Source organism: Pan paniscus, chromosome 20 (genome assembly GCF_029289425.2).
Source record: "Pan paniscus chromosome 20, NHGRI_mPanPan1-v2.0_pri, whole genome shotgun sequence".
Lineage (NCBI taxonomy): Eukaryota > Metazoa > Chordata > Mammalia > Primates > Hominidae > Pan > Pan paniscus.
This window is the reverse complement of record NC_073269.2, coordinates 16073384-16101149: the sequence shown is the minus strand read 5'-3', so window position 1 is coordinate 16101149 and position 27766 is coordinate 16073384. Positions and strand designations below refer to the sequence as shown.

At 50.8% G+C, this 27766-nt stretch overlaps 1 protein-coding gene across 20 annotated transcripts in view; it reads left to right on the top strand.

Moving 5' to 3' along the window:
* KANK2 (KN motif and ankyrin repeat domains 2) overlaps positions 1–20865 on the top strand; it is a 33067-nt gene extending 12202 nt beyond the window's left edge. For 7 of the 20 annotated variants that reach the window (XM_063599888.1, XM_063599885.1, XM_034946041.3 and 4 more), the window contains 9 exons: positions 6427–6594; positions 6700–6802; positions 8342–8581; positions 9170–9257; positions 10466–10685; positions 12034–12176; positions 14903–15103; positions 15185–15274; positions 18554–20865. In XM_063599888.1, the coding sequence (XP_063455958.1) occupies positions 6427–6594; positions 6700–6802; positions 8342–8581; positions 9170–9257; positions 10466–10685; positions 12034–12176; positions 14903–15103; positions 15185–15274; positions 18554–18607 (1307 nt within the window). In that variant the 3' untranslated portion in view covers positions 18608–20865. The other 13 variants (XM_034946039.3, XM_063599883.1, XM_055104281.2 and 10 more) reach the window with 4 other exon arrangements.
* The last annotated feature ends 6901 nt before the right edge of the window (positions 20866–27766 follow it).

Below are 27766 nucleotides of genomic sequence, written 5' to 3'. Positions count from 1 at the left end.
TCAAGTTGGTCTCGAACTCCAGGGCTGAAGTGATCCACCTCAGCCTCCCAAAGCCCTGGGATTATAAATGCGAGCCTCGGAATTCAGCCCTCCTTATTGTTTTCATTGGCATAGCTCTGATAGGCAGTGAGAGATAGGGCTTCTCTGTGTATGCCTAATAAGGTTCCTCTGTAAGTCAATTACTTGTAGCTTTTCTCCATTTTTTCTCTGAGCAGTTTTTAGAAGTTGCTGGTATCTTCCAGAGTCAAAACTGGCAAACTATGGCCTGTGGGCCAGATACAGCCTGAAACCTGTTTTTCTACAACCCACAGCTAAGAATGATTTTTAAGTTTTTTTTTAATGGTTGAATGATTTTAAAAATATATTTTGGGCCAAGTACAGTGGCTCACACCTGCAATCCCAGCACTTTGGGAGGCCAAGGCAGAAGGATCACTTGAGGCCAGGAGTTTGAGACCAGCCTGGGCAATATAGTGACACCCCATCTCTACTAATTAAAAATTAGTTTGGCATGGTGGCGTGCAGCTGTAGTCCCAGCTACTTGGGAGGCTGAGGCAGGAGGATTCCTTGAGCCCAGGAATTTTTTTGTTGTTGTGGAGATGGGGTTCCACCATGTTGCCCAGGCTGGTCTCAAACTCCTGGGCTCAAGCGATCCACCCACCTCGGCCCCCCAAAGTGCTGGGATTACAGGCGTGAGCCACCATGCCCGGCAAGCCCAGGATTTTGAGGCTGCAGCTAGCTATGATTGGACTCCAGCCTGGGCAACAGAAGTTGCCTGAAGTAGACTGGGCGTGGTGGCTCAACTGAGGTCAGGAGGTCGAGACCACCCTGGCCAACATGGTGAAACCCATCTCTACAACAATACAAAAATTAGCCGAGCATGATGGCGGGTGCCTGTAATCCCAGCTACTCGGGAGGCTGAGGCAGGAGAATCACTTGACCTCGCGAGGCAGAGGTTGCTAGTGAGCTGAGATCACGCCATTGCACTCCAGCCTGGGCAACAAGAGCGAGACTTCATCTCAAAAAAAAAAAGAAAAAAAAGAAGTTTCCTGAAGTCACTTCCTGCTTCTCTGTTGGGGCAGAATGGGATTTAGGTGCTGCTCTAGTTTATTTATTGATTTTTTTTTTCACATTAAAAAAAAAAAAGTAGAGTCTCGCCCTGTCTCAAAAAAAATATTTCTTGACATGACAAGATTATGTGAAATTCAAACTTATTGGATACAGCCACGCGGAATCACTTACATACTGTCTGTGACTGGTTTTGTGTTAGAACTATGCCACAGTTGAGCAGTTGCAACCGAGTCCTTATGTGTGACGTAACCAAAAATGTTTGCTATCTAGCCCTTCCCAGAAAGTTTGTTGACCCTGTTCTAGAAGATTATCCCTTGCCAATTTTTGCCTGTGCCAAACTCCGGCACTCCCCCACCGCACCCATGAGGATCTCAGAGGTCTTCATTTTTGTTTTTGTTTTTGTTTTTGAGACAGAGTTTCGCTCTGTCATCCAGGCTGGAGTGCAGTGGCACGATCTCAGCTCACTGCAACCTCCACCTCCCAGGTTCAAGCAATTCTCCTGCCTCATCCTCCTGAGTAGCTGGGATTACAGGTGCCTGCCAGCATACTCTGCTAATTTTTGTATTCTCAGTAGAGACTGGGTTTCACCATGTTGGCCAGGCTGATCTCGAACTCCTGACTCAAGTGATCCGCCCACCTTGGCCTCCCAAAGTGTTGGGATTACAGGCATGAGCCACCATGCCTGGCCAGAAGTCTTCATTTTGAATATAGTTAAAACCATTATATTTTGCATATGTGGATTGTGCTTGGAAGAATTTTTAAAAGAATCTTAACTGGGCACGTTGACTCACACCTGTAATCTCAACACGTTGGTGGGAAAATTGCTTTGAGCCCAGGAGTTCCAGGCCAGCCTAGGTAACATAGTAAGACCCCCATCTCTACAAAAAATACAAAAATTGGCCAGGAGTTCAAGACCAGCCTGGCCAACATAGTGAAACCCCATCTCTACTAAAAATACAAAAAAATTAGCTGGGCATGGTAGTGGGCACCTGTAATCCCAGCTACTCGGGAGGCTGAGGCAGGAGAATCGCTTGAACCAGGGAGGCGAAGGTTGCAATAAGCTGAGATGGCTCCACTCCACTTCAGCCTGGGGTGACAATGTGAGACTCTCTCAAAAAAAAAAAAAAAAAATTAGCTGGGCATGGTGGTGCATGCCTGTAGTCCCAGCTACTCGGGAGGCTGAAGTGGGAGGATCACTTGAGCCAAGGAGTTCGAAGCTGGAATGAGCTGTGATCACGCCACTGCGCTCCAGCCTGGACAACAGTGTGAGACTGTGTCACTGAATGAATGAATGAATGAATCTTTCCCCTTCCTGAGTCCCTGATAGTCTGCTACATTATCTCCCTTTAGCTTTGTAGTTGTACCTTCATCTTAATTCTTCACAGTTTCTTTCTTGTGTATGCTATGAGATAGAGATCCAGCTTGGCTCTTCTCATGTAAAGTAAGCTGCTTCTCCTAAAACCACACCACAGAATCCACCGTCTCCCACTGGCTTGGGGAAACCCCCTCTGTCTTACCCTCAGTGCCCAGAGATTGGAGCCTGTCTTCTCTGTCCCATTGGTCCATTTATTAATGCAAAAATGCCCTGCTGTTCTCATGGTTGTAGCTTTGAAATATGTTTTACTCTCTCACAGACCAACTACTCCATCTGTGCTCTTGTTTTGTAGAATTGTCTTAGCTTATCAATGGACTTTAGTTCTTTTGTGTAAATTTTAGTGTCAGTTGGCCCCATTCCCCAGTGGGATAACAATAATAAGTATCATCAATTTTATTATTACTTCTTGTTATGCTAGCATTCCGAGTCTAACCTTCAATTCCTTAGACTGGAAGGAGCCATCCCAGGTTTTGAAGTCACTGCCTGCTTTTCTGTTGGGGCGGAGTGGGCTTTGGTTCTGCTCTAGTTTGTTGGATTTTTTTTACTTTTTTTTTTTTTGAGGCAGTCTCACTCTGTCACCCAGGCTGGAGTGCAGTGGCATAATATCGGCTCACTGCAAGCTCTGCCTCCTGGGTTCAAGCGATTCTCCTGCCTCAGCCTCCCAAGTACCTGGGACTACAGGCCCGTGCCACCATGCCTGGCTAATTTTTTATATTTTTAGTAGAGATGGGGTTTCACCGTGTTAGCCAGGATGGTCTCGATCTCCTAACCTTGTGATTGGCCTGCCTCGGCCTCCCAAAGTCCTGGGGTTACAATCATGAGCCACCGCGCCTGGCTTTTTTTTTTTTTTTTTTTTTAAAGATAGGGTCTCACTCCGTCACCCAGGCTGGAGTGCAGCAGTGCTGTCAGCTCAATGTAACTTCAAACTCCCGGGCTCAAGCAATCCTTTCATCTCAGCCAAGTATAGTCCCAAGTAGTTAGAACTATAGGCGCACTCCACCACACCTGGCTAACTTTTAAATTTTTTTTAGAGATAGAGTCTTGCTATGTTGCCCAGGCTGGTCTTGAACTCCTGGCCTCAAGCGATCCTCCTGCCTCAGCCTCTCAAATTTTTTCACCATTTGCAATATTGTGGTAACATAGATAGAACATAAAATTTGCCATCTGGCCGGGTGTGTTGGCTTAAGCCTGTAATCCCAGCACTTTGGGAGGCTGAGGCGGGTGGATCACTGGAGATCGGGAGTTCAAGACCAGCCTGGCCAACATGGCAAAACCCCATCTCTACTAAAAATATAAATTAGCCAGGCATGGTGGCACACACCTGTAATCCCAGCTACTCAGGAGGCTGAGGCAGGAGAATCGCTTGAACCCGGGAGGCAGAGGTTGCAGTGAGCCAAGATCACGCCATTGCACTCCAGCCTGGAGGATGGAGAGAGACTGTATCAAATAATAATAATAATAATAATAAATCTTGACAACTCTAGGGAACTCCTGTGAATCGAATCGTGCAATGTTTTTGTCCCTTTTGCGTCTGGCTTCTTTCACTTAGCATAATATTGCTCCACCTCATTTTTTGGCTCTCCCAGGATTTCTTTTCTGTTTTTTTTTTTTTTTTGGAGACAGAGTCTCGCTCTATCCCCCAGGCTGGAGTGCAGTGGCATGATCTCGGCTCACTGCAACCTCCGCCTTCCGGGTTCAAGCGATTATCCTGCCTCAGCCTCCCAAGTAGATGGGATCACAAATGTCTACCACCATGCCTGGCTAATTTTTATATTTTTAGTAGAGGCGGGGTTTTGCCATGTTGGCCAGGCTGGTCTCTTAATTCCTGACTTCAAGTGACCCACCCACCTCAGCCTCCCAAGGTGCTGGGATTACAAGCGTGAGCTACTGCACCCGCCCTCTCCAGGATTTCAAGTTAGGCGCCCTGCATTTTGGGCAGAGATTGAGATTGTGAATCTGTCTCCTGGCCATGCAGTATGTTTGTTTGTTTCACGTGAATTTATTGCCAAGTTTAAAAAGAAAAATCATAGAGGGACATAGCAACTGGCGTTTGCTCTCGCTCAGTTCCCCACTCATGAGTTCAAGCCTTGGCTCTGGCATGGTTTTTATGTTTTCTGTGGTGTGAGCTGGCCACACCCTGGTCTGGGGATGCTGTTGGCCATGCCGATGACCGAGTGTCTCATGCAGCCGGCCCTGTCTATGTTACTCTTTGCCTATGTCCAGCATTTGGACACCGTTCTGTACTAAAGTTGAATATTGCCTGTGGGCCTCAGGAAGTCACTGTATATGGCAAAAAAAAAAAAAAATTTAAGGCTGGGCATAGTGGCTCATGCCTATAATCCCAGCTATGCGAGAGGCTGAGGTGGAAGGATCCCTTGTGCTCTGGAGTTCTAGAGCAGCCTGGACAATATAACAAGACCCTGTCACAGAGAAAAAAACCCCAACAACCTTTTTAGCCATTAAAGGGAATTCAAATTAATTGGTCTTCAGAGTTGGCGCCCCGGGGGACAGGAAGGGGAACCCCCGAGGAAATGCTGACACAGAAACCATGCATGGGCCGGGCGGTGCTGCTCAGGCGGTAATCCCAGCACTTTGGAAGGCGGATCACTTGAGCTCAGGAGTTCAAGACCAGCCTGGGCAATATAGTGAAACCCCATCTCTACAAACATTACAGAAAATTAGCCGGGCACAATGGCATGCGCCTTTACTGCCTGCCGCTCAGGGGGCTGAGGCAGGAGAATCACTTGAATCCGGGAGGCACAGGTTACAGTGAGCCAAGATCGCATCTCTGCACTCAAGCTTCAGTGAAGGGAGTGAAACCCTGTCTTACAAAGCAGCCATATGTGGCCCAGGGGGACCTGAGTGGATTCCAAGACATTGGTGGCTACACAAAAAGGAAACTGGACTTTTATTCCACGCTGTTGGCTGGCAGTCCAGGACCTCAGCGTCCAGGAAGTCACCTTTGTCCTCAGACCAACCTGGGTGGGTGTTTTTTGTTGTCTTTTGTTTTCTTTTGTTTCGTTTCGTTTTTTTAGTCAGGATGTGTTTTTTTATTTTTATTTTTTATTTTCAGGACAGTCTCGCTCTGTTACCCAGGCTGGAGTGCAGTGGTGTGATCTCAGCTCACTGCAACCTCTGCCTCCAGGTTCAAGCAATTCTCCTGCCTCAGCCTCCTGAGTAGCTGGGATTACAGGCATCCCCCCACCACGCCCAGCTAATTTTTGTATATTTAGTAGAGATGGGGTTTCACCATGTTGGCCAGGCTGGTCTTGAACTCCTGACCTCGTGATCTGCCCGCCTCAGCCTCCTAAAGTACTGGGATTACAGGCATGAGCCACTGTGCCTGGCCACCAAGATGTGTTTTTATCTCTGATTTTTTTTTTTTTAAGAGGCAGGGTCTTGCTCTGTTGCCCAGGCTGGAGTGCATTGGCGTGATCTCTGCTCACTGCAACCTCCGCCTCCCAGGTTCAAGCAATTCTCCTGCCTCAGCATCCTGAGTGGCTGGAACGACAGGTGTGCACCACCACGCCCGGCTAATTTTTCTATTTTTAGTAGAGACGGGATTTCACCATGTTAGCCAGGCTGGTCTCGAACTTCTGATCTCAGGGGATTCGCCCGCCTCAGCCTCCCAAAGTGCTGGGATTACAGGCATGAGTCACCGTGCCTGGCCAAACCTTATTTTTAGCGATCACTCAGGCTCGAGCCAGGAATATGGGGCCACAGGGTTGTCCCTGTCCCTGACTAGCTGCTGGGCAGGCACCAAACTGGATTCTGCCACCTGCTCAAGGGGTTACCTTGGCAGCTCTGTGCCTCAGTTTCCTCATCTGTAATAATCCGATTTCCCTCCAAGGGGCAGGAAGACTGGATGTGGTAACACAAAAATCAGCCCTGTTACAGCTCCTGGCCCAGGGTGTATGACCCGCAGGGCTGAGGTGGTTTGGCTTTTATGACCGAGAGCAGACACTCATTTCCTGTCCCTCCAGGCCTCCCAGAAGTTCCTGCCGAATCGTCCTCATCACCCCCGGGGTCCGAGGTAGCCTCCCTTACACAGCCTGAGAAGAGCACAGGCCGAGTGCCCACCCAGGAGCCCACCCACAGGGAGCCCACCAGGCAAGCAGCCTCCCAAGAGTCCGAGGAGGCCGGGGGCGCCGGTGAGTGGTGGGTGGCCGCCAAGAGGGACGGGGCACCGGGATGGCACCAGTTCGGAGTCTGGCCCTGAAGGACTCTCATAGCACCTCCTCTGTCCTCCCCTCCAGGCGGGCCCCCGGCAGGCGTGCGATCTATCATGAAACGGAAAGAGGAGGTTGCAGACCCCACGGCCCACCGGAGGAGCCTCCAGTTCGTGGGGGTCAACGGCGGGTGAGAGGAGAAGACCCCACCCCCCACCCCATACTTCCCGCCCCCTCCTCCATTCATCCACGCACGAGAGCCTCCTAATTACCTCATTCCGAGCTCCTTGCTTTGGTTAATTCGTTTAATCAAACCACAACACAGAGATGAGGAAACTGAGGCATGGGAAGGCTAAGCGCATTTCTGGAGCTCACTCAGTGACCCAGGAGTCAGCCCCGGGTGCCCTGGCTCAAGAGCTCAAGGTGTAACCACTGCACAGCTCTACCCCACAGAAGGTGCCGGACGCCGCTTCCTGCCCTGATAGAGCTCCTGGTCCAGTGGGGAGCTGGGCGCTGATGGGTGGTTGGAGCCGTGATGAGGAACACTCAGGTGGTGCAGGTCCTCAAGAAAGACACAGGTGGCCCTAGGGGAGTCCCAGAAGGAGGAGACACAGGTGGTACGGGAGAAGTAGGAGCTAGCAAGGTGAAGAGAGGGTGTGGGGAGGGCTCTCCTGGCAGGGGCACAGCGTGGGTAAAGGCTCAGAAGCGGGAAAGCAGAGTGACACGAGAAGTGGGAGGTGCAGGGAGTGATGGTTGGTTTGGGGCCTTGAATGCCGAGCCTAGAAGCTTGATTAGGTTTTGTCCAGAGCCAGCAAGAAACACGACAGAGCCCTATTTGCAGTGGAACAGGAGTCTGAATCACCTGTGTTAAAAGGGCTAGAAGTGGCCGGGCGCGGTGGCTCCCATCTGTAATCCCAGCACTTTGGGAGGCTGAGGCGGGTGGATCACTTGAGTTCAGGAGTTCGAGACAAGCCTGGCCAACATGGTGAAACTCCATCTCTACTGAAAATACAAAAAATAGCTGGGTGTGGTGGGTGCCTGCAGTCCCAGCTACTTGGGAGGCTGAGGCAGGAGAATCACTTGAACCCAGGAGACAGAGGTTGCAGTGAACTGAGATTACACCATTGCACTCTAGCCTGGGCGACAGAGCAAGACTCCGTCTCAAAAAAAAAAAAAAAAAAAAAAAGGCTAGAGGTGGCTGTGCACAATGGCTCACACCTGTAAACCCAGTTCGAGATCAGCCTGGCCAACATGGCAACATGGCGAAACCCCGACTCTACTAAAAAATACAAAAATTAGTCGAGCACAGTGGTGCAAACCTGTAGTCCCAGGTATTTGGAAGGCTCAGGCAGAAGACTTGCTTGAACCCAGGAGGCAGAGTTTGCAGTGAGTGCCACTGTACTCCAGCCTGGGCAACAGAGCAAGACTCCATCTCAAAAAAAAAAAAAAAAAAGGAGGGTGGGTATGCTAGAAGTGTCAAAAGGCAGGAGGTGAAAAGCAGTGCCCCTCCCCCCGAGCATGATCATAATCACTGCTAATGTTTATTGAACGCTTACTGTGTGCCAGTTGCTGTAAACCACGTCCCACAACCCTGGAATGTCAATATTGCCATTGAACAGATGGGGAAGCTGAGGCCCACAGAGGTCAGATCGCCAGATCCCTGCCTTCCTTTCCCACCATTTCTCATCCCGCCTGCAGCATCTCCCCCTCCCCGCTCGTTCCTCCCCAGGTATGAGTCGTCATCCGAGGACTCCAGCACAGCAGAGAACATCTCAGACAACGACAGCACAGAGAACGAGGCCCCAGAGCCGAGGGAGAGGGTTCCGAGTGTGGCCGAAGCCCCCCAGCTCAGGCCTGCAGGGATGGCAGCGGCCAAGACCAGCCGGCAGGAGTGCCAGCTGTCTCGAGAATCTCAGCACATACCCACTGCTGAGGGGGCATCAGGATCAAACACGGAGGAGGAGATCAGGTCAGTTTTCTGGGTAGGAGGGATTCAGGCAGGGCTGGGGGTGGATGGCCTCCGCCTCAAACCCCCACAGTTCAAGCCCTTTGAAGGACCCTCCTATCAGTCACACACACTTTAGTCTGAATTAGCGAACGAGCACTTGCTCCTTCTGGGCATCTGAAGTTCTGGAGGCTTTGCTAAAGGGCCTGGTGGAAGTATTTTGGGCTGCCGGGGTTAGGATTTAGGGGACCAGCCAAAGTTTATCCCGAAATCACCCACCTACTTTGGGACGTTTCCTCTACCTGCCTGTTCTATTTATGTCTCTTTTTTATTCCCCTGGTGAAAAAATTTGCCCTTGGGAAATATTTTCCATCTGCCAGTGGGCATTTGGAATAAACTTTGGCTTGTGTGTCCACTCTCCCTTGGGGGTCTGCATGTTCCCCACAGCTGCCCCTTGGGGTGCAATGTAAATGTGTGTCCCGGGTGAAGGAGGGTCTGAGATGCCACCATTCAGGTGACCCTATTGTGAGTGACGTGGTGCAGAATGTCAAGTCCCTTCCCAGGCACCGCAGTGGGGCTTACTTAGTTCCCCGCTTTGTCTGTTCCTGGCAGGATGGAGCTAAGCCCTGACCTCATCTCAGCCTGCTTGGCCCTGGAAAAGTACCTGGACAATCCCAATGCCCTCACAGAGCGGGAGCTGGTACGATCTGGCCCTGGGCCAAGTTGGCCACCCCCCGGACCCCTACCTCCACCCCACCCGTGGCCTCTCCTCATCCTCAGTGACTTCCTGCTCCTGCCTAGTGGGGACCCTGACACCCAAGCCCAGAGCATGGGGGTGGTGGTGCTCAAGTCATGGGCCTCGGAGAGAGGCCAGGGAGATGGGGAGAGGCTGGAGGACGAACACTCACTGGCCAAGCCTGGCCTTGGGTTCCTGTTCTTCCTGGGGGCTTCAGGGGCGGGGCACCCAGATTTCCCTTTTTGGGCATCTACACTTGACTTTGGCGATTATAACCAGGGCTGGGCGCGGTGGCTCATGCCTGTCATCCTGGTGCTTTGGGAGGCCAAGGCAGGAGGATCTCTTGAGGCCAGGAGTTCAAGACCAGCCTGGGCAACATAGTGAGACCCGATTTCTACAAAAAAATTCTTTTTTTTTTTTTTTTTTTTTTTGAGATGGAGTCTTGCTCTGTCACCCAGGCTGGAGTGCAGTGGTGCGATCTCAGCTCACTGTAACCTCTGCCTCCCAGGTTCAAGCAATTCTCCTGCCTCAGCCTCCCAAGTAGCTGGGACTACAGGCATGTGCCACCACGTCTGGCTAATTTTTTGTATTTTGAGTAGAGATGGGGTTTCACCATGTTGGGCAGGATGGTCTCGAACTCGTGACCTCAAGTGATCCGCCCACCCTGGCCTCCCAAAGTGCTGGGATTACAGGCGTGAACCACTGCACTCAGCCTCTACAAATTGTTTTAAAAATTAGCTGGGCATAGTGGTGCACGCCTGTGGTCCCAGCTACTTGGGAGGCAGAGGCGGGAGGATAGCTTGAGCCTAGGAGGTTGAGGCTGCAGTGAGTCCTGATCATGTAACTGCACTCCAGCCTAGGCAACAGAGCGAGACTCTGTCTCACAAAAAAAAAAAAAAAAAAAAAAAAAAGAGAGAGAAATTATGTCCAGGGTGGAGGTGCTCACACCTTCCTCGGGGAACGTGTTGGGGATTGCAAAGTCCACACCCCACTCCAAGGGTCTTATTGGGACAGAGATGTCTACACTTCCCTCTGGGAGGGTCTGCACTTCCCTTGAGATCGTTTTCCAGGACAAGGGCACCACGCTTTGCTCCGGGGGCGCATCCGGGGTGGGGGGTGTCCCAGTGGGCCTCCCCCGCCCTCACATCCTCTCCCACCTGACTGGCATGCAGAAAGTGGCCTACACCACAGTGCTGCAGGAGTGGCTGCGCCTGGCCTGCCGCAGCGACGCACACCCCGAGCTGGTGCGGCGGCACCTGGTCACGTTCCGGGCCATGTCTGCGCGGCTGCTGGACTACGTGGTCAACATCGCCGACAGCAACGGCAACACGGCCCTGCACTACTCCGTGTCTCATGCCAACTTCCCCGTGGTGCAGCAGCTGCTCGACAGCGGTGAGCCCAGCGGGGAGGACGAGGCGGCTCTAAACCAGCCAGCTGTCCGCCATGCCCAGTCTGATAGGGAAGACACTGCCCTCCCCATCTGATGGGGAAGATGATGGAGGAGACGCGGCCTTCTCAGTATAATAGAGGGAACACCTCTCTCCCAGTCTGATGTGGCAGATGCCACCTTCCAATCGGATGTGGAGGGACACCAGCCTTCCAGTTTGATAGAGGAGACAGCACCTTCCCAGTTCAATGGGGTGGGGTATATGGCCCTCCCAGTCTGATGGAGGAGATGCCGCCTTCCCAGTCTGATGGAGGAGATGCCACCCTCCCAGGCTGATGGAGGAGACACCTTCCCAGTTCATTGTGGCGGGGATGTGGCCCTCCCAGTCTGATGGAGGAGATGCTGCCTTCCCAGTCTGATGGGGGAAATGTGACTTTCCCAGTTTGATATGGGAGATGCCACCCTTCCAGTCTGATGGGGGGGCACCACCCTCCCAGGCTGATGGAGGAGACACCACCTGCCTAGTTTGATGGAGGAGACATCATCTTCCCGGTTCATTGTTGGGGGAATGTGGCCCTCCCAGTCTGATAGAGGAGACGCTGCCTTCCCAGTCGAATGGCAGAGACACCACCCTCCTGGTCTAATGAGTGAGACACCACCTTCCCAGTCTAACGAGGGAGACATGACTCTCCTAGTCTGATAGCAGAGACTCTACCCTCCTGGTCTTATGGGGGAGATGCTGTCCTCCCAGTCTGATGGAGGAGACACTTCCTTCCCAGTCTGGTGGGGGAGGCACGGGCCCTACCTTTAGCCAGCATAATGGAAAAGGCAGAAGTGATGTTAGGGAGACATGTGGCCCTAACACGCCTGCATGATGGAGGTGACATCTCTGGAGCCCTGGTCTAAGAGAAGGATGCGTCCTCAAGTCTGGGGCTTGGAAAGAAGACGTGGTCCTCAGTTAGTAAGAAACTTGCCCTTCCCTCTCCTACTGGGGGAGACAGCCTCCCGGGCTGATGAAGGACTCAGGGCCCACAATCTGATGGGGGAGACATGGGCCAGTCTGAGGGTAAATGGCTGTTCCAAAATTAACAGGGGAGACCCAGTTTCTATTCTCAGCCCTAAATATAGATGCCAGCATCAGGGGCCCCAAATCTGATGGAGGAGGGACTGTCTCCAACTTTAGGAGCCCCTGGTCTAATGGAGATGGAGACCTCTAGGGCAGAGTGGGGTCCTCTGAGAAAAGGGAGGGATTAGGGCATGCCTAGACTGATGGAGGAGACGTGATATCCACGTTCCTTGGGGCAGTCCACTAGCAGCGATCCCTGGTCTGAGGGTTCACACCATGTCTCTTAGGTGTCTGCAAGGTGGACAAACAGAACCGTGCTGGCTACAGCCCTATTATGCTCACCGCCCTGGCCACCCTGAAGACCCAGGACGACATCGAGACTGTCCTTCAGCTCTTCCGGCTTGGCAACGTCAATGCCAAAGCCAGCCAGGTATGGGGACCCCGGCTGCTGCAGATCCAGGTGGCTCTTCCTACTTTATGACATCCCAGCTGAGTGACAGGCCCAAACCCAGGTGGTCTAGCTCCAGAGCCCTGCTCTTCATGGCCAGGCTGTCTCTGACACAGGACCTTCTTGTGGAAACTAGAAGGAGTAGAGGATATGAGGGTCCTTACCTTTCTTAATATGACCCCATCCCCATCCTGCTGGACAGTTCATTGAGCAGCAGCTGGGTTCCCTGGGCCAAAAACTGGGGACTGAAATGGCGAACAAGCAGGCATGGTCTCCTGAAGCTCACTAGCCCGTGCTTCAAGCCATAAGCATTTCAGGGAGCACCGGGACTCGAGCCAGTTTGGACTCAGGGCTGCAGGAAACCGCCAGGGGAGTTTAGGCAGGGAAGTGGCGTGGCCTGATTCCTGGTTTGAGTGCTCCCTTCGGCTGTGTGTTGGGAAGCAGAAACAGGCACTGTGGAGGTGACTGGGGCTTATGAACAGGTGTCTGGGCAAAAGAGCAGGGAAGCCAGGACCCACTGAGGACGGTGAGGAGGAGAGGGATCGCCAATAGTCTGACGACAGCAAAGGAACAAAACGGAGCTGTGGCGGGGCATAACAGGCATGATCCTGCTTTATCTTTATTGATTTAATTTTGTTTTAATTTCCAAGAAATTTTTTTAGTGGCTTCATTTTCAAAAAATTAAGGCCAGGCGCCATGGCTCGTGCCTATAATCCCAGCAATGTGGGAGGCCGAGGTGGGCGGATCACCTGAGGTCAGAAGTTCAAGACCAGCCTGACCAACATGGTGAAACCCTGCCTTTACTAAAAAATTAAAAAATTAGCTGGGCGTTGTGGCATGTGCCTATAATCCCAGCCACTCGGGAGGCTGAGGCAGGAGAATCGCTTGAACCTGGGAGGTGGAAGTTGCAGTGAGCTGAGATTGCACCACTGTCCTCCAGCCTGGGCTACAGAGTGAGACTCTGTCTCAAAAAAAAAAAAAAAAAAAATTAGCTGGGTGCGGTGGCTCATGCCTGTAATCCCAGCACTTTGGGAGGCCAAAGTGGGCAGATCACGAGGTCAGTAGTTCGAGACCAGCCTAATCAACATGGTGAAACCCCATCTCTACTAAAAAAAAATATAAAAATTAGCTGGGCATGGTGGCATGTGCCTGTAATCCCAGCTACTCAAGGCAGGAGAATCGCTTGAACCCAGGAGGCGGAGGTTGCAGTGAGCCGAGATCGCACCACTGCACTCCAGCCTGGGTGACAGAGTGAGACTCCATCTCAAAAAAAAAAAAAAATTAAGGTGAGGCTCACCAAGGTGGCTCATGCCTGTAACCCCAGCACTTTGAGAGAACAAAGCGGGATAAATTGCTTGAGGTCAGGAGTTCCAGACCAGCCTGGGGAACCTAGAGACACCCCCCCAGCCCCACCTCCTCTCTATTAAAAAAAAAAAGAAGGTGAAATTCACAAAACATAAGATTAACTCCTTTATTTCTAACTTTCATTTTATCTCTATTTTTTATTTTTTGAGACAGGGTCTCACTTTGTCACCCAGGCTGGAGTGCAGTGGTGCAATCACAGCTGACTGCAGCCTTGACCTCCCATGCTCAAACAGTCCTCCCACCTCAGGCCACCAAGTAGCTGGGACTGCAAGCGTGCGGCACCATGCCCGGCTAATTTTTTTTTAGAGTTGGGGTTTTGCCAAGTTGTCCAGGGTGTATTTTATTAATTTTATTTTTTACTAGAGACATGGTCTTGCTATGTTGCCCAGACTGATCTCTAACTCCTGGCATCAAGCAGTCCTCCCACCTCGGCCTCCCAAAGTGCCAGGATTACAGGCGTAAGCCACAGTGCCCAGAATTAACCCTTTTAGGCTGGGCACGGTGGCTCACGCCTGTAAACCTAGGCGGGTGGATCACGAGGTGAAGAGATTGAGACCATCCTGGCCAACATGGTGAAACTCTGTCTCTACTAAAAATACAAAAATTAGCTGGGCGTAGTGGCACACGCCTATAATCTCAGCTACTCAGGAGGCTGAGGCAGGAGAGTTGCTTGAACCCAGGAGGTGGAGGTTGCAGTGAGCCGAGATCGCGCCTTTGCACTCCAGCCTGGTGACAGAGCGAGACGCCATCTCCAAAAAAAAATAACCCTTTTAAAGGAACAATTAGCCTGGGCAACATGGCAAAACCCTATCTATACAAAAGATACAAAAGTTAGCCAGGCATTGTGGCGCATGCCTGTAGTCTCAGCTACTCGGGAGGCTGAGGTGGGAGGATCACCTGAGCCTGGGGAGGTTGAGGCTGCAGTGAGCTGCGATCGTGCCACTGCACGCCAACCTGGGCAACAGAGCAAGACCCTGTCTCTAAAATAAAGCAAAACCAAACCAAAAGCACTACTGGCATGAAATACATTCACCCTGTTGTGCAACCAACACCTCTGTCTAGTTCCAGAACGTTCTCTTCACCCCCAAAGGAAACCTGTATCCATCCTCATTTCCTCCGCCCCCGCTTCTCCCAGCCTCTGGCAACCACTCATCTGCTTTCTGTCTCTGTGGATTTATTACTCCCCTGGTGGCGGGAGGGTTGTTTGAGATTCAGGAGGAGATCAGCAAGTTGAGGGTACATTTCACCATCAGAGTATGTGGGAGCTACAGCAGGTTCTAGACCAGGGGGTGTCCTGCCCTGGGGCCTGCATGAGCCATAATCCTGTTCCTTGCCCTCCCCAGGCAGGACAGACGGCCCTAATGCTGGCAGTCAGCCACGGGCGGGTGGACGTTGTCAAAGCCCTGCTGGCCTGTGAGGCAGACGTCAACGTGCAAGATGATGACGGCTCCACGGCCCTCATGTGCGCCTGTGAGCACGGCCACAAGGAGATCGCGGGGCTGCTGCTGGCCGTGCCCAGCTGTGACATCTCACTCACAGATCGCGTGAGTCTCCAACCAGGTGCACCCCGGGGAGGGCGGGAGCACAGCATGGGGACGTCATTCATAGCACCGGATACTTTGCAGGATGGGAGCACAGCTCTGATGGTGGCCTTGGACGCAGGGCAGAGTGAGATTGCGTCCATGCTGTATTCCCGCATGAACATCAAGTGCTCAGTGAGTCTCAATCCGGCCGGGTAGGCACGGGATGGGTGGGTCTCTGAAAGGACAGAGATTTGTTGTTTTTGTTTTTGAGGCAGAGTCTCACTCTGTCGCCCAGGGTGGAGTGCAGTGGCACGATCTGGGCTCATTGCAACCTCCGCCTCCCGGCTTCAAGCCATTCTGCTGCCTCAGCCTCCTGAGTAGCTGGGATTACAGGCATGCACCACCACACCCGGCTAATTTTTGTATTTTTAGTAGAGACGGGGTTTCACCATGTTGGTCAGGCTGGTCTCAAACTCCTGACCTCGTGATCCACCTGCCTCAGCCTCCCAAAGTGCTGGGATTACAGGTATGAGCCACCATGCCCGGTCTTGTTTTTGTTTTGAGACTGGGTCTTACTCTGTCACCAAGGCTGGAGTGCAGTGGCACAATTAAAGCTCACTGCAAACTCCACTTCCTGGACTCAAGTGATCCTTTCACCTCAGCCTCCTGAGTAGCTGGGACTACAGGCGCACGCCACCACACCTGGCTGAGTTTTTTTTGTTTTGTTTTTTGAGACAAAGTCTTGCTCTGTCACCCAGGCTGGAGTACAGTGGCACAATCTTGGCTCACTGTAACCTGTATCTCCCAGGTTCGAGCAATTCTCCTGCCTCAGTCTCCAGAGTAGCTGGGATTACAGGTACACGCCATGCCCGGCTAATTTTTGTATTTTTAGTAGAGATGGGATTTCACTGTGTTGGCCAGGCTGGTCTTGAACTCCTGAGCTCAAGTGATCTGCCCGCCTCTGCCTCCCAAAGTGCTGGGATTACAGGCGTGAGCCACCGCACCCGGACATTTTTTAATATCTTTTGTAGAGACTGGGTCTCACTATGTTGCCCAGGCTGGTCTTGAATACCTGAGCTTAAGCCATGCCTCCTCTTCGCCTCTGAAAGCGCTGGGATTACAGGGGTCAGCCACTGTGCCTGGCCAGAGGAGACGGATGTTTATGAAGAGCTGATTGTGCATGGGGTTCACGCTAAGGATAAAGTCAGAATATGGTCAGCTGCTTGCTGAACCTTCATAGTGCCCCAGTGAGGAAATTAGTCACAGAGGGGCTGCATGGTCATGGTTGGCATAACAGTATTCACGCCTGGGTCTGTCTGGTTCCAAATGCGTGTCTTAGTCACCATTCACTCATTTGAAAAATATTTATTGAGCGCCTGCTGCATGTTAGGCCCAGTTCTAGGTAGTCCCCAGTGGTCACAGCACTGATCAAAACAGAAAACAGTATCCACCCTTATGGAGTGGGCATTCTGGTAAGAGACACAATCAGGCTGGGCGCGGTGGCTCACGTCTGTAATCCCAGCACCCTGTGGGGCCGAGATGGAAGGATTGCTTGAACCCAAGAGTTCGAGACCAGCCTGGGCAACATAGGGAGATCCTGTCTCCCCCAAAAATACAAAAATGACTAGGCGTGTTGGTGCATGCCTGTACTCCCAGCTACTCGGGAGGCTGAGGCAGGAGGATCACCTGAACCCAGGAATTTGAGGCTGCAGTGAGCCGTGGTTGCATCACTACATGGTGACAGAGTGCCACCTTGTCTGGAAAAAAAAAAAAAGAAAGAGGCCAGGCGTGGTGGCTCATGCCTGTAATCCCAGCACTTTGGGAGGCCAAGGTGGGCGGATGATTTGAGGTAAGGGGTTCAAGACCAGGCTGGCCAACATGGTGAAACTCCATCTGTACTAAAAAAACAAAATATTAGCCGGGTGTGGTGGCGCATGCCTTTAATCTCAGCTATTCTGGAGGCTTAGGCGGGAGAATCACTTGAACCCGGGAGGTGGAGGTTGCAGTGAGCCAGAGATCATGCCATTGGGCAACAAGAGCAAAACTCTGTCTCAAAAAAAAAAAAAAAAAAAAAAAAACAAGGACGTGGGATGGTGAGTGATGGGGAAGCTATTGGAGTCCCTCAGAGAAGAGATGACATTTGAGTCAACACCTGGAGAAGTTAGGGAGTGAATCACGTGGTCTTCCGGGCAGCAGGAACAAGCAGTGCAAAGGCCCTGAGGCAGGGGTGTGTCTGATGTGTTTAAGGAGCATTCAGGCCAGACTCAGTGGTTCACGCCTGTAATCCCAGCACTTTGGGATGCCATGGTGGGCAGATCACCTGAGGTCAGGAGTTCGAGACCAGCCTGGCCAACATGGTGAAGCCCTGTCTCTACTAAAAATAGAAAAATTAGCTGGGTGTGGTGATGGGCACCTGTAATCCCAGATACTCGGGAGGCTGAGGCATGAGAATTGCTTGAACCTGGGAGGCAGAGGTTGCAGTGAGCTGAGATCGCGCCACTGCACTCCAGCCTGGGTGACAGAGTGAGATTCCGCCTCAAAAAAAAAAAAATTAGCTGGGCCTGGTGGTGCATGCTTATAGTCCCAGCTACTCAGGAGGCTAAGGCAGGAGGATTGCTTGAGCCCAGATAGTCAAGGCTGCTGTGAGCTATGATTGGACCACTATACTCCAGCCTGGCGACAGAGCAAGACCCTGTCTTTAAGCAAAAAAAAATCTAGGCCGGGCACGGTGACTCACGCCTGTAATCTCAACACTTTGGGAGGCCAAGATGGGCGGATCACCTGAGGTCAGGAGTTTGAGACCAGACTGACCAACATGGAGAAACCCCATCTCTACTAAAAATGCAAAATTAGCCGGGCGTGGTGGCGCCTGCCTGTAATCCCAGCTACTAAGGAGGCTGAGGCAGGAGAATCACTTGAACCCAGGAGACAGAGGTTGCAGTGAGCTGAGATCATGCCATTGCACTCCAGCCTAGGCAACAAGAGTGAAACTCTGTCTCAAAAAAAAGAAAAGAAAAAGCCAGGGTCCTCTCCAAAGCCCACCAGGCCCTGCACAACCACCCTCACCTTCCCCACTACTGTTTCTCTCCCCCTCTAGCCACACTGGCCTTATTGCCACACCCCCTCTGCACTTATCCCAGGGCCTTTGCACGTGCTGTTTCCGCTGCCTGGAATGCTCTTCCCTGCTCGCTGGCCCCTTGATGCCGTTCACAGTCAGCTGAGAACTCACCCTCCCTGACCAGCCACTGTCCACCCTCATTCCTTTGCATCCCTCATCCCCGGTGAACATCCTCAACCACAGTCATGAGTTTGCTTCTTCAAGGCGGTGCCCCCAGATCGCCACCTCCTTGGGGCCAGGGGCCACGCCTCCCTCCTGCTTACCCATCATATCTACCAGGCCAGCCACCACGTTGGCGCCTCCGGGGATTGGAAAGGATCCCAAACAAAAAGAATTCTGCTTCTCTGTTTCAGTTTGCCCCAATGTCAGATGACGAGAGCCCTACATCATCCTCGGCAGAAGAGTAGCTGTGAGGGAGGCGGGGGCCAGCCAGACCAGGAGCAAACCATCCCTTGTCCCCGTCTCCTCCCTGTTCCCGTTCCTCCCTGGCCCACCCCACTCACACTCCCCAAGGCCCACGGCTCAAAGGCAAGCGAGCTCTCCCTCTGCTTCCCTGGGGGAGCCCTGACGGCCACAGGACTCCAGCTCCAAGTGGGTTTTCTTGGCTCCCCTGTTCAAAGTGGCCACAGCGCAGACCGAAGCAAAATTCTTGTATACATTGGCGCCAGGGCTGATGCTGGGGTGTGGGTTTTATGAAGAACATTGAGAACAATCAGCTGGTAATTATGGATGGAGGAAGAGGGAGAGGAAAAAAATATTGTATTTTTGAATCATTGTTGCAGGAGGGGGTGGGAATCTTAGGATTTGTTGCCAGATTTGAAAGTCACTGGAACTTGCATATTTTCATTTTAATCCTAAGTGTTATTACGCACCAGTTGGGGTTCACCCTTCATCCCTCACATTTAATTGTCTGATATAGAATAGTGTTGTGTCCACTGCCCCGCTAGACGGCTTTCTTAGGGGAATTTTCTTCTGGTTGTTTCACAAGACAAATTCTGTGCTTGTCACCCGGGACAGAAAACTCAGTCTTTTCACCCTCATTCAAATGAAGGGACTCAGGACAGGCTCTGTGACTTACAGGGACCCAATCAATTCACAATGAGAAATTACCGGCCAGGCGTGGTGACTCACGTCTGTAATCCCAGCACTTTGGGAGGGCAAGGCAAGAGCTTGAGCTTGAGCCTAGACGTTAAAGACCAGCCTGGGCAACACAGCAAGACCCATCTCTACAAGAAATTTAAAAACTAGCGAGGCGTGGTGGTGCGCGCCTGTAGTCCCAGCTACTTGGGAGGCTGAGCCCTGGAGGTCGAGGCTGCAGTGAGCTATGATCACACCATTGCACTTCAGCCTGGGCGACACAGCGAGACCCTGTCTCAAGAAAGAAAAAAAAAGAGACAAATTACCCAGAAACCCCTCCCTTCCCCACATGGAGGCCTTGGCAAATGTTAATTTTCCTAGAAAATCCTTCAGACCTGAAGACGCAGGAAAAGAATCTGGCTCTCAGGGTGGCTTCTGCGTCCCCCCCCGCCAGGCCCCAGACTATGGTCACAGGGCCGTCCTGTTCCTCCCCGGGACTCCAGAATTTCTCTCCTCAAAGGAAAGAAAACAGGGCATGCGCTTGTTGGCAAAACGCAGGGCCGGCTCCCAAAAACCCCATGTGTGTACGATTAAAAGTTGGCCATCCCCAGGCCTCCCAGCGCAAACTTAAAGAGACAGGGCTTTGCTGAAAACCAAACATGGGCCAGCTGGGCTTTTTAACAACCTAGAGACTTTCCGGAGCTGCCTGGAACAGAGCCTGCGGGAAACGGGGCTTGCCAGAGACACTCACAGTTTCCTTCATGGCCTGTTTTGGTCCCCTAAGAATCTCCACATCATTTTCTTTCTTGTGCCTTTTCCTTGGTGAGCAACAGAAAGGGAAGGGTTCCAAGCCTCTAAAAATGTGCCTTGTGATCAGGAGTGCGCTCCAAACCAAATATGCGCGCTGCCCTTTCGAGGCCAGTGAGCTCAGCCTCCAAGGCTTTAAAAGCCACATTTCAGCAAGAGAAAGCACGGAGAGCTCGCAGGTTCATTAAAGAAGGCAAAGCACTGGTTTCTTTCCTTAGAAAAGTAGGTTTCTTGGCTTGATGTAGACTGGCTTGCTTTGATTTTTAGTGAAGGGAATGTACGTAAAACAAAATAGGGCTTGGCTGGTCAAAGGAGACAAGCAGGATGGATGGATGGATGAGTAGATAGATGGTGTTTGCATGTAAATTGCAGAGAAAACAAAACCAAAGCTGATTGGAAACAATTAATTGTGGGTGTCTGAGGGGGAAGGTCGCAGCTTTGGGCAGCTTTGAGAAGCGGTACAAGAGTTCTGTGCCTGTGTGTCCAGCCCTGGAGCCAGCCAGTGCATTTATTTTAAGCTCTTAGAAGCAACTCCTTGGCCCAGGAATGTGTGACCCCTGAGATGGGTCCACGCATCTCTCTCCACTTCCTTCTCTCCGTGGGATACTGGACTCGTGCCTCTGCGCCCATTCTCTTCTCACGCATATCCATGAGCTTTAATTTCACTTTCTGATCACGGTACGTCCATAAAGCCAGTATTACACTTAAATGAAGTATTCTTTTTTGTAATCGTTTTTTTTAAGAAGGTAAACCAATTTAATAAAGCTACCAATAATGTTGATGATTCTGTGTCTTTTCTTTTTTCACTGTGCTCTCTTTTAAGCTTTAAGATAGATATCTTTCCTTTTTTGTTTCTTTTTTCTTTTTTTGAGACGGAGTTTTGCTTCTCGTCACCCAGGCTGGAGTGCAGTGGCGCGATCTTGGCTCAGTGCAACCTCTGCCTCCTGGATTCAAGTGATTCTACTGCCTCGATTCTCCCAAGTAGCTGGGACTACAGGCACCCACCACACTCGGCTAATTTTGTATTTTTGGTAGAGACGGGGGTTTCGCCATGTTGATCAGGCTGGTCTCAAACTCCTGACCTCAGATGATCCACCCGCCTCAGCCTCCCAAAGTGCTGGGATTACAGGTGTGAGCCACCACTTTTTGTTTTTGGAGAGAGAGTCTCACTCTGTCTCCCAGGTTGGAGTGCAGTGGTGCGAATCATAGCTCACTGCAGTCTCTACCTCCAGGGTTCAAGCGATCCTCCCACCTCAACCTCCCGACTAGCTGGTACCACAGGCTGCGCCACCACCCCTGACTTTTTGTTGTTGTCGTTGTTGTTGAGACGGAGTCTCCCTCTGTCTCCCAGGCTGGAGTGCAGTGGTGTGATTTAGGCTCACCAAAACCTCTGCCTCCTGGACTTAGGCAATTCTCCTGCCTCGGCCTCCCGGATAGCTTGGATTAGAGGCACCCACCACCACCCCCAGCTAATGAATGAATGAATGAATGATAATTAGCAGGCTTGGTGGCTTGTGCCTGTAGTCCCAGCTACTCAGGAGGCTGAGGCGGGTGGGAGGATCACTCGAGGCCAGGAGTTCGAGGCTGCAGTGAGCTATGATTGTCCCACTGCACTCCAGCCTTGGTGACAGAGTGAGACCTTGTTTCTAAAAAAAAAAAAAATCTTAAGTAAATGAATTATGCCTGGCATGGTGGCTCACGCCTATAATCCCAACACTTTGAGAGGCTGAGGCAGGTGGATCATTTATGTTTGAGACCAGCCTGGCCAACATGGTGAAACCACATCTCTACTAAAAATAGAAAAAAATTAGCTGGGCATGGTGGTGCATGCCTGTAATCCCAGCTACTGGGGAGGTTGAGGCATGAGAATCACTTGAACATGGAAAACGGAGGTTGCGGTGAGCTAAGATTGCAGCACCGCACCCCAGCCTGGGCGACAGTGAGGCTCCAACTCAAAAATAAGTAAATAAATAAAGTCAATGAATTATAATCAGTTCTCGATAGCTTTACGTGGTTGGTGGCTACTGTATGGACTTGCAGAGATACTGAATATTGCCATCGTACAAAGTTTTGTTGAACACCTGCTGTGAACACCTCAGGAAAAAAAAATCAATCTTTTTCTTTCTTTTCTTTTCTTTCTTTTTTTTTTTTTTTTTTGAGATGGGGTCTCACTCTGTTGCCCACCAGGGTGGAGTGCAGTGGGGCGATCATAGCTCACTGCAGCCTCAACCTCTGGGGCTCAAGCAATCTTCCCACCTCAGCCTCCAGAGTGGCTGGGACTACAAGTGTGTGCCACCATGCCTGGCTAATTTTTTTTATTTTTTGTATAGACAGGGTCTTTCTATGCTGCCCAGGCTGGCCTCAAACTTCTGGGCTCAAGCAATCTCCCCATCTCAGCCTCCCAATGTGCTGGGATTGTAGGCATGAACTACTATGCCTGGCCTAAAAATTGGCTCTTCAGTGACTTTTGTGTTCTAATGCCAAATAATTTATAGCGATTTATTATAAAAGTCAAAATTCAGCCAGGCACAGTGGCTAACCCCTGTAATCCCAGGACTTTGGGAGGTCAAGGGGGGCATCACCTGAGGTCAGAAGTTTGAGACCAGCCTGATCAATACGGTGAAACCCCGCCTCTACTAAAAATACAAAAATTAGCCAGGCGTGTTTGCACACGCCTGTAATCCCAGCTACTCAGGAGGCTGAGGCATGAGAATCGCTTGAACCTGGGAGGCACAGGTTGCAGTGAGCTGAGATTGTGCCACTGTGCTCCAGCCTGGGCAACAGGGAGACTCCATCTCAAAAAAAAAAGTTAAAATTCGAGCCGGGTGCAGTGGTTCACGCCTGTAATCCCAGCACTTTGGGAGGCCAAGGCGAGTGGATCACCTGAGGTCGGGAGTTCGAGACCAGCCTGACCAACATGGTGAAACCCTGTCTCTGGCCGGGTGTGGTGGCTCACGCCTGTAATCCCAGCACTTTGGGAGGTCGAGGCGGGCGGATCACGAGGTCAAGAGATCGAGACCATCCTGGCCAACATGGTGAAACCCCATCTCTACTAATAAATACAAAAAATTAGCTGGGCGTGGTGGCGTGTGTCTGTAGTCCCAGCTACTCGGGAGGCTGAGGCAGGAGAATGGCGTGAACCTGGGAGGCAGAGTTTGCAGTGAGCCAAGATCACGCCACTGCACTCCAGCCTGGGTGACAGAGTGTGACTCCGTCTCAAAAAACAAAAAAAAGGCCAGGAGCGGTGGCTCAAGCCTGTAATCCTAGCGCTTTGGGAGGCCAAGGCGGGCACATCACGAGGTCAGGAGCTCGAGATCATCCTGACTAGCACGGTGGAACCCCATCTCTACTAAAAAAAATACAAAAAATTAGCCAGGCGTGGTGGTGGGCACCTGTAGTTCCAGCTACTGGGAGGCTGAGGCAGGAAAATGACGTCAACCCGGGAGGCGGAGCTTGCCGTGAGCCGAGATCGCGCCACTGCACTCCAGCCTGAGCGACAGAGTGAGACTCCGTCTCAAAAAGAAAAAAATAAACCTTGTCTCCACTAAAAATACAAAATTAGCCGGGTGTGCTGGCACACCCCTGTAATCCCAGCTACTCAGGAGGCTGAGGCAGGAGAATTGCTTGAACCTGGAAGGTGGAGGTTGTGGTGAGCCGAGATCACGCCATTGCACTCCAGCCTGGGCAACAAGAGAGAAACTCCATCTAAAAAAAAAAAAAAAAAATCAAAATTCAAACAATACAGCAGTGTTTAGTCCTTGCAGGATGCCATAATCCCACTTGGTAGGAATACCATTGTCAACAGTTTGGAGCATCTCCTACCAAATCTTTTTCTAATATGTTTGGTCTTAATTTTTTTTTACAGTTCTTTTTTCTTCAGGTATAAAATGAACACATTCTGTGCACAAATGGTGCACAAAAGGGTACAGTTCCTTCCATGGCTTTTTTGCAAACGGCACCCCCAAGTTGCCGGCACCAGAACTGGAAAAGGAATATCATTGGCCCTAGCAGCCCACGGGCCCCTCCACTCAGATCTCCCAGCGGTAATCATATCTCCTGACTTCTCATTTCCTCTGTTTATCCACTAGGCTGTTCAGTCAGGAGATAACAGAAGGTTTTTGGAAGACCCCGAAATGTTATGCTAAGGAGTGTATTTCTAGGCAGAAGGTCCATTACTAGTGTCAATTTCCTCTGGCTTTGTGAGCCAAGAAGGTTCTTAGGAAATAAACTTTCTCACAAAGCCATTGCCAGGACCATTTGTCATTATCTTTACTTCTCTTGTTCAGCTCACCTTTAAGACCTATTCCCCCCATCACACAGTTTCTTGCTTTGCTTTTTTTTTTTTTAGTATATTTTTAATTTTAATTGTGGTAAAATATACATGACATAAAATGTACCACTTTAACCATTTTAAAGTGCAGAGTTCAATGGCATTAAGCACATTCCCACTGTTGTGCAACCAGCACCACCATCCATCTCCAGAACATTCTCAGTTTGCAAAATTGAAACTCTGTCCCCATGAAACACTCACTCCCCATACCCCTCCCCAGCCCCCGGGACCCACCATTCTACGTTCTGTTTTTATGAATCTGACGACTCTAGGGACCTCCTCTAAGTGGAATCACACAGTGTTTGTCTTTTTGTATCTGGCTTATTTCACTGAACATGTCTTCATCCACCTCGTGGCATGTGTCAGAATTTCCTTTCTTTTTTTGCAGGATGGGGATGGAGTTTCGCTCTTGTCGCCCAGGCTGGAGTGCAGTGGCGCCATCTCATCTCACTGCAACCTCCGCCTCCCGGGTTCAAGTGATTCTCCTGCCTCAGCCTCCCACGTAGCAGGGATTACAGGTGTGCACCATCATGCCTGGCTAATTTTTGTATTTTTAGTAGAGACGGGGTTTTGCCATGTTGGCCAGGCTGGTCTTGAACTCCTGACCTCAGGCGATCCGCCTGCCTCAGCCTACCAGAGTGCTGGGATTACAGGCGTGAGCCACTGGACCTGGTCAGCATTTCCTTCCTTTTTTTTTTTTGAGACGGAATATCACTCTATCGCCAGGCTGGAGTGCAGCGGTGCGATCTCGACTCATTGCAACTTCCGCCTCCCAGGTTCAAGCGATTCTCCTGCCGCAGCCTCCCAAGTAGCTGGGACTACAGGCACGTGCCACCAGGCCCAGCTAATTTTTGTATTTTTAGTAGAGACGGGGTTTCACCATGTTGGCCGGGATGGTCTCAATCTCTTGACCTTGTGATCCGCCCGCCTTGGCCTCCCAAAGTGCCAGGATTACAGGCGTGAGCCACCGCACCTGGCCTCCTTCCTTTTTAAGGCTGAATAATCTTCTGTCCTATGGGCCAGACATGGTAGACACGGTGACTCACACCTGTAATGCCAGCATTTTGGGAGGCTGAGGCAAGAGGATCATTTGAGTCCAGGAGTTGGAGACCAGCCTAGGCAATACAATGAGACCCCTGTCTCTAGGAAAAAAAAAATAATTAGCTGGGTGTAGTGGCATGTGCCTGTAGTCCCAGCTACTTGGGAGGCTAAAGTTGGAGGATTGCTTGAGCCCAGGAGGTCGAGTGAGCCATGATTGCATCTCTGCACTCCAGCCTGGCAGAGAGATCCTGTCTCATAAAAAAAAAAAGGAAAAAGAAAAAAAAATTGTGTCCGGGCATGGTGGCTCAAAAAAAAAAAATTGCGTTGTACAGATGAACCAAAAAAAAAAATTGTGTTGTAGAGATGAACCACGTTTTATTAATTCTTCTATCTAAGGACACTTGTGCTGTTTCCACCCTTTCGCTATAATGGGTGCTATGAACATAGACTTGCAAATATCTGTTCTATGACTTGCTTTCTTTCTTTTTCTTTCTTTCTTTTTTTTTTCTTTTTTTTTTTTTTTTTTGAGACGGAGTTTCCCTTTTGTTGCCCAGGCTGGAGTGCAATGGCGTGATCTCAACTCACCGCAACCTCCGCCTCCCATGTTCAAGCGATTCTCCTGCCTCAGCCTCCCTAGTAGCTGGGATTACAGGCATGCGCCACCACGCCTGGCTAATTTTGTATTTTTAGTAGAGACGGGGTTTCTCCATGTTGGTGAGGCTGGTCTCGAACTCCCGACCTCAGGTGATCCGCCCGCCCTGGCCTCCCACAGTGCTGGGATTACAGGCATGAGCCACTGCGCCTGGCCCAACAACCTGCTTTCAATTCTTTTGGGGCTATACCCAGAAGTGGAATTGCTGATATGGTAATACTATTTTTAATTTTTTGAGGAACTGCCATACTGTTTCCCGCAGCAGCTGCACCATTTTACATTCTCAGCAAGGGTACACAGCATTCCAATTTCTCTACATCTTGGTCAACACTTGTTATTTTCCAGGTTGCTTGGCTGGTTGGTTGGTTTTGGACAGTAGCCATCCTAATGGCTGTGAAGCGGTTCTCGCTTTGCTTTTTTGGAAGGGAGGTGGGTGGGTGGCATTTTTCCACAGGAGCCTTTAGATCTATCAGGCTCGAGTTGCACAATCTTGCCTGGCTTATCTCTGGGACACCTCCTGGCAGCTAATAAGAAAGGGCTATCTTTAGCCACTATGGCTTAGAAAGGTCAGGAACCTGCCAAGGTCACAGGTAAGCTGCAGCATCAGAAAGTGAACCTGAAGTCTTATCCCCTCTTGATTTCACTCTGCCTAATTGTTATTCACTGCCTTTAGGCACAAAGAAGTGAGGTCTATGCCAACATTACACAGCTGGTTCAAGAAGCCATGCTCTCAGGCACCAAAGGGTGACACACACCTGTAGTCCCGGCTACTTGGAAGGTTGAAATGAAAGGATCACCTGAGCCACTGCACTTTAGCCTGGGGGACAGAACAAGACCCCGTCTCAAAAAAAAAAAAAAAAGAAGGAAGAAAAGAAGGCCGGGCACAGTGGCTTACGCCTGTAATCCCAGCACTTTGGGAGGCTGAGGCAGGTGGATCACCTGAGGTCGGGAGTTCAAGACCAGCCTGACCAACATGGAGAAACCCCGTCTCTACTAAAAATACAAAATTAGCTGGGCATGGTGACGCATGCCTGTAATCCCAGCTACTCGGGAGGCTGAGGCAGGAGAATCACTTGAACCTGGGAGGTGGAGGTTGCAGTGAGCTGAGATCGCGCCATTGCACTCCAGCCTGGGCAACAACAGCGAAACTCTGTCTCAAGAGAAAAAAAAAAAAAGAAAGAAAAGAAAAAAAAAATCATAGGAAAGCAATGAGATGTTCTTTAGGTGGTAGCACACATAAAAATGATGCCAGGCCAGGCGCGGTGGCTCACGCCTATAATCTCAGCACTTTGGGAGCCTGAGGCAGGCAGATCACGAGGTCAGGAGTTCAAGACCAACCTGGCCAACATACTGAAACCCCCATCTCTACTATAAATACAAAAAATTAGCCGGGCGCGGTGGCAGGCACCTGTATTCCCAGCTACTCGGGAGGCTGATGCAGGAGAATGCCTTGAACCCAGGAAGCAGGCTGGAATGCCTTGCACTCCAGCCTGGGCAACAGAGTGAGACTCTGTCTTAAAAAAAAAAAAAAAAAAAGAGAGAAAGAAAAAAAAGATGCCATCTTAACATCTTGTTTCTTGCAGAAATACCAGTGTCTAGCATGGAACCAGCACCTTAGAGTCAGCACTGATCTTTTCTTTGTTTTGTTTTGTTTTGAGA